This window comes from Nematolebias whitei, chromosome 3 (genome assembly GCF_014905685.2).
Source record: "Nematolebias whitei isolate Nwh7 chromosome 3, NemWhi1, whole genome shotgun sequence".
NCBI classification, from domain to species: domain Eukaryota; kingdom Metazoa; phylum Chordata; class Actinopteri; order Cyprinodontiformes; family Rivulidae; genus Nematolebias; species Nematolebias whitei.
This window is the reverse complement of record NC_056500.1, coordinates 45,577,278-45,583,012: the sequence shown is the minus strand read 5'-3', so window position 1 is coordinate 45,583,012 and position 5,735 is coordinate 45,577,278. Positions and strand designations below refer to the sequence as shown.

The 5,735-nt window shown below is 42.9% G+C and overlaps 2 protein-coding genes across 2 annotated transcripts in view; both read right to left on the bottom strand.

Annotated features, from left to right (window-relative positions):
- Nucleotides 1-348, bottom strand: part of LOC119408173 (espin-like protein) — a 36,740-nt gene extending 36,392 nt beyond the window's left edge. Inside the window, exon 1 of the mRNA XM_037675010.1 lies at nt 55-348. Coding sequence (XP_037530938.1) covers nt 55-348 — 294 coding nt within the window. The remainder of the gene's footprint in view (nt 1-54) is intronic.
- Nucleotides 349-895: 547 nt separating this feature from the next.
- Nucleotides 896-5,671, bottom strand: scly (selenocysteine lyase; the record flags this gene model as incomplete). Its single annotated transcript, XM_037675009.1, is given in 11 exon segments — nt 896-1,175; nt 1,265-1,340; nt 3,043-3,142; nt 3,959-4,042; nt 4,225-4,261; nt 4,356-4,462; nt 4,544-4,699; nt 4,844-4,971; nt 5,066-5,237; nt 5,359-5,459; nt 5,562-5,671. Coding segments are annotated over 11 exon segments (1,225 nt in total), but the record flags the coding sequence as incomplete, so codon positions are not given.
- Between the last annotated feature and the right edge of the window lie 64 nt (nt 5,672-5,735).

Sequence of the window (5,735 nt, the reverse complement as noted above, 5' to 3'; positions counted from 1 at the left end):
ACAGTGCTTCAGGAACTCAAACCAGTCAGATTACAGTGCTTCAGGAAACCTTGCCTCGATGTTGCAGCCTCCTTGGTCCACGAGCCACTGCAGCTCCCGGTTGTTCCCAGTAGCTGCTGCATCGTGTGCTGGTGAGGCCCCGTTCAAGGCTCGAGACTCCGCTGACAGACCCAGGTCTCTAACTAGGAGCTGCAGGCAGTCCAGCTGTCCACATCTGGCTGCATAGTGCACCGGGCCTGCCCCCTGAGCATCACTAATGTCAGAGGGGAGAGAACCGGAAGACGCCAGATCCCTCAGAGCAGCGAGGTCCCCTTCTCGAGCCGCCTGGATGGCCCGATGAGGAACCATCTTTGTGCCTGCTGTAAGGGGGCTATGGCAGAGCAAGCCCTCCGGAGCCCTTCACCCCCCCCTGAGATACCATCTCACATGCACAAACCTCAATACAACAGCCCCTCCATGTTCTCCTCACCGCTTCCCAAGCCAGGAAAGTGACACCCCCACTGCAGCCAGCTGGCCAGCATGGCTGTCAGGGGGGGGGGGGGGGGGGGGGGGGGGGTCAGAGCCAGCAGCACAGAAAGGTAATGAAAGACAGGTGTGCAGCGCTCGTGGCCTCCTGCTCCGTGCTTGTGTGGCGGTGACCATATGTTGGCATCAGAAGACAGCTGCAGGGGCATGGAAACTTCAGTAACGGGAGAAGTCAGGAGCCAAGGCACGGTGGAACACAATGAGGATATTTTTCAGGACTATTTTAAAAATTAATCACAGAAGGGATGATTAACATGCAATATAATAATCTTCATGAATATAACATGTTTTTTATATTCTAACGGTCGTACGCGTCGCCCCATCTTCATTCAGCTAATAAGCATCTCACATGGCCATGAGGATCGGTCCAAGTTCTCCTGCTTTATTATTTAAATTAAACACCTCATAGATTAAAAAGCTCAAGTAATGTAAAAAGTAACAAACAGTGCGTGGCAGTTCATCCTTATTTAAATGTACAAAGAGTGAAAGGCAGCCATCAGTTCTTTAGTTCCAGTAGCTGCACGGTGTCCCTCAGGTCCTCCACAACTGCGTCCACATCTTCTTTGGACGTCCCCCTGCCCACGCTCAACCTCAAGGCGTTAGCCGCCACTGCAGACGCCACGCCACAGCTCAGGAGGACATGGGAAGGCCTGGTGGACGCACAGTGCAGCACATAGGAGGTTACTGTAAACCAGAGTGTGGATACAAGCAGAACAGGTGAAAAGAGTAAGCGTCCTACCTGTTTCCACTGGCAGTGTGACAGGCGGCACCGACGCTGGCTAACAGCCTCCTACATCTGGACAGAACCCTCCAACCTGCAGCAGGAGAGAAATACAGCGGAGCTTCAAAGTTTGTGAGCTCTTTATAATTTTCTATATTTCTGTATAAATATGATTTAAAACATCAGATTTTCACACAAGTCCTAAAAGTAGATAAAGAGAACCCAGTTAAACAAACAAGACAAAATATAATACTTGTTCATTTATTTACTGAGTAAAATGATCCAATATTACATATCTGTGATGGTAAAAGTATGTGAACCTCTAGGATTATCAGTTAGTTTGAAGGTGAAATTAGAGTCAGGTGTTTTCAATCAGTGGATGATGATCAGGTGTGAGTGGACACCCTGTGTGATTTAAAGAACAGGATCTATCAAAGTCTGATCTTCACAACATGTTTGTGGAAGTGGATCATGGAGGAACAAAGGAGATTTCTGAGGAGCTCAGAAAAAGAGTTGTTGATGCTCATCAGGCTGGAAGATGTTACAAAACATCTGTAAAGAGTTTGGACTCCATCAATCCACAGTCAGACAGATTGTGAACAAATGGAGGAAATTCAGGACCATTGTTCTCCTCCCCAGGAGTGGAGGACCAACAAAGATCACTCCAAGAACAAGGTGTGTAATAGTCAGCGAGGTCACAAAGGAGCCCAGGGTAACTTCTAACACCTGAAGGTCTCTCACATTGACTGATGTTGATGTTCATGAGTCCACCATCAGGAGAACTGAACAACAATGGTTCATGACAGGCTGAAGGAGGAAGACACTGCTCTCCAACAAGAACATGGCTGCTCTTCTGCAGTTTGATAAAGATCACGTGGACAAACCAGAAGACTGTTGGAAGAATGATTTGTGGACAAATGAGACCAAAATAGAACTTTTTGGTTTAAATGAAAAGAGTTCTGTTTGGAGAAAAGAAAACTCTGCATTCCTGCAGAAGAACCTGATCCCATCGGTGAAACATGGTGGTGGTAGTATCATGGTTTGGGTCTGTTTTGCTGCATCTGGGCCAGGACTTCTTGTCATCATTGATGGAACAATGAATTCTGAATTATATCAGAGTATTCTGAAGGAAAATGTCAGAACATCTGTCCATGAAGTGAATCTGAAGAGAAGGTGGGTCATGCAGCAACACAATGACCCTCAGCACACAAGTGGTTCTACCAAAGAATGTTCAAGAAGAATAAAGTTCATGTTGTGGAATGACCAAGTCAAAGTCCTGACCTTAATCTCATCCAGATGTTGTGGAAGGACCTGAAGCAGAAGTTAATGTGAGGAAACCACCAACATCCAGAGTTGAAGCTGTTCTGTACAGAGGAATGAACTAAAGTTCCTCCAAGGTGATCAGGACTGATCAACAGATACCAGAAATGTTTAGTTGTAGTTATTACTGCACGGGGGGTCACACCAGGTACTGAGAGCAAAGGTTCACATACTTTTACCATCACAAATATGTAATATTGGATCATTTTCCTCAGTAAATAAATGAACAAGTATAATATTTTTGTCTCATTTGTTTAACTGGATTCTCTTCATCTACTTTTAGGACTTGTGTGAAAATCTGATGATGTTTTAAGTCAAATTTATGTAGAAATATAGAAAATTATAACGAGTTCATGAACTTTCAAGTACCACTGTAAAACATTAAGAGGTGTTGGTGTTTAGAAATAAAACAAGGCCGGCACTGATTTAGGGTTAAAGGAGAAAAACAGGCGTACGGAGAGAGACGAGGGAGTCACCTTGTAGTGCTGGTCCCAGGATGGACACGTTACTGGTGTTAGGAAGGACAGCAGAGTCGGGGTAATGGCTGTTGAAGTGGATCTTATCTTTAAACACACTCTGCAAAACAAACACATGACACGACTGCATGAAGAGACAGAATCAGTTTTAAAGCCACAGAATAAAAACATGTAAAATGACTGAAATTCTTCTAATATTTATCTGAATCTATTTTTGAGTGAATGTTGGACTGGATGAGCTTTTTCTACTTAGTAACTTTTACATTCTTTCTTACGACAAAGCAAAGAGCCTCTCAGGAGTCATTTTGAGCCACGAGCCTACAAACAAGCCTTAATGTTGGCAGTAAATCATTTTCAAGAGAGAGTCCAGATTTTCTGAAATGGGGATGTGTAGAGTTGTTTTAGTAGTCAGTATCCTACATGCAGTAGACTGCAGTCTGCGTGATCTCAGTTCATTTTTTTTTCTACTTAAAGAAAGCATACCTACCAATGTCTTATTTCTTTAATATGTTTTTTTAAATAAGTACTTTTCTAAACATTTGTTGTCAAACTAGAGACAAGCAGGCTGATTTTGAGTCAACAGTTGCTGAGTTCTCCATTTTTATATCAAATCCTGCTCACAACTCACCACTGACCTGTTTGAAATAAACATTTTTTAACTCATTAAAGACCAAACTCTAACTCATCCCAGCTGTTGGTGGAATCTGCTGCAGGCCTGAAATGCAAAACTGAACAAATCCAACAAAACAAAATATGAAATAACCTTATTTTCTTTACCACGTAGAATTAAAACATATGAAACAGTCGCAGTAATTATTACGCAGTTTTCCATGCTCAGATATTTGGCCTTGATTTGGAGCTGTAGCTACATGTGACTACAAAATTAATGTTTTTATGACTGAAGTTACAAACATACCTGCAGCTGTTCTTCCAGATACTCTTTAACATTTTCCATATGACTCTGATAATGTGGCAGATTAGAGGTCACCAGTTCTGCAGCCTAACACACACACACACACACACACACACACATCAACATGACAAAATAAAAGAACGTTACAGGCTTAACGTCTGAACTGATATAAAATGTTTGCTGATAGTCAAAGTAGAAAGTAGAAACAAGTAGAAACAAGTACTTCAAAGTAGAACTCTACATTATATACAAACTTCAGGAACACGAACCTTTCCTAGACCAGCAATCATGGGTGTGTTTTCTGTTCTGTAGCATTGAGGAGAAAAAACAAACCCTCCTTTTTAGATCAGACAATTTAATTGTTTTAGTTGCACTTTTTGAAGAAAACTTTTTAGTTCACCCTGGTCTGAAGTTCCTCTCCTGTCCTCCTCCAAACAGCATCGGATACAGAGGGGTTTCCGTTCCGGGGCCATTCACAAACAAAGCACCAATTCGAGGGCCATAAAACTGTGGTGGGAGAAACTGTGTCAGTAATATTTTTATGGTATTGTAAAACAATCTTGACAGGCTGTGGGGTGAACTCCTCACCTTGTGTCCTACTATAGTGAGGAAGTCCACTCCTAGTTCCTGGACGTCCACGTGGATTTTGCCGAGAGCCTGAGCAGCGTCCGTGTGGAGCAGGATCCTGAGGCGCTCCTGCTGCTTGTTCAGCATCTTTACTTTCTGGCAGATCTCTTGAACCGGCTGAGAAGAAGAACTTTCAGCAATGATGGAATCAATTTCATCAGATCACAATTAAATCCATCACTTATTACAACTATAAAAAAAAAATTGTGTTTGGTGAACAAAGATCCTGCTGCCAAGCTTTCCACCTCTTTTCCTTCTTACCATAATGACGCCCGTCTCATTGTTAGCCAGCATGACAGAAATGAGACAAGTGTTGGGATGCACCGCAGCCATGACATCTTCCACGTCTACACGAGCTGTCACTTTAGACACGGACACAAAGGTTACATCTGTGACAGAAGAAGGAAAGCTGCTACTTTATCAGAGTTTTTACAGGATAACAATACGATGTTTGTTAAAAAATATAAAAAACTGCTCCCCTACCTGCCTTGCCATCCATCTGCAGGCGCTCTGCTGCGAGTTTGATGGAGTCATGCTCCACATTAGAGGTGATGATGTGAGGTAGACCACTGCTTCCATTTAGATGGTCTTCGCCTGCAGCCCTGCACGTCTTTCTGAAGTGCTCCAACGCCGTGTGCAGCACCAGATTATTGGCCTGCAACATTATATATTTGCCATGAAAGCATAGCTGTGTTGAAACGACTATCTTAAACCCCAGTTTACTCAGAATGGCTGAATGCTTTAGTCTTTAAGTACCAGATTAGAGCAGTTGTTACCTCCGTTCCACCTGATGTAAAAACAATGTCCTCTGCTTTTCCTCCAACCATTCTTGCCACATTCTGTCTGGACTGATTGATAATATCTTTGGCCATGGCACCTGCGAACAAATGATTTATATAAAGTGTCGCTTACGTGAAATGCATTATCGCTTAACTAATACTAGTAAAACCTGAATATTTTGACATAAAACCTTAATTACCTGCTACATAGTTACTACTCGGGTTTCCCCAGGCGTCTCGGAGAGCTTCAGAAACAGCCTGAATCACCTCCGGCTCCAAAGGAGTAGTAGCATTATAATCCATGTAGATCCTGTTATACCAAGAATGTTCTCAACCCAACTAATGTCTTCTGCTCAACTCTTTACAATAATATT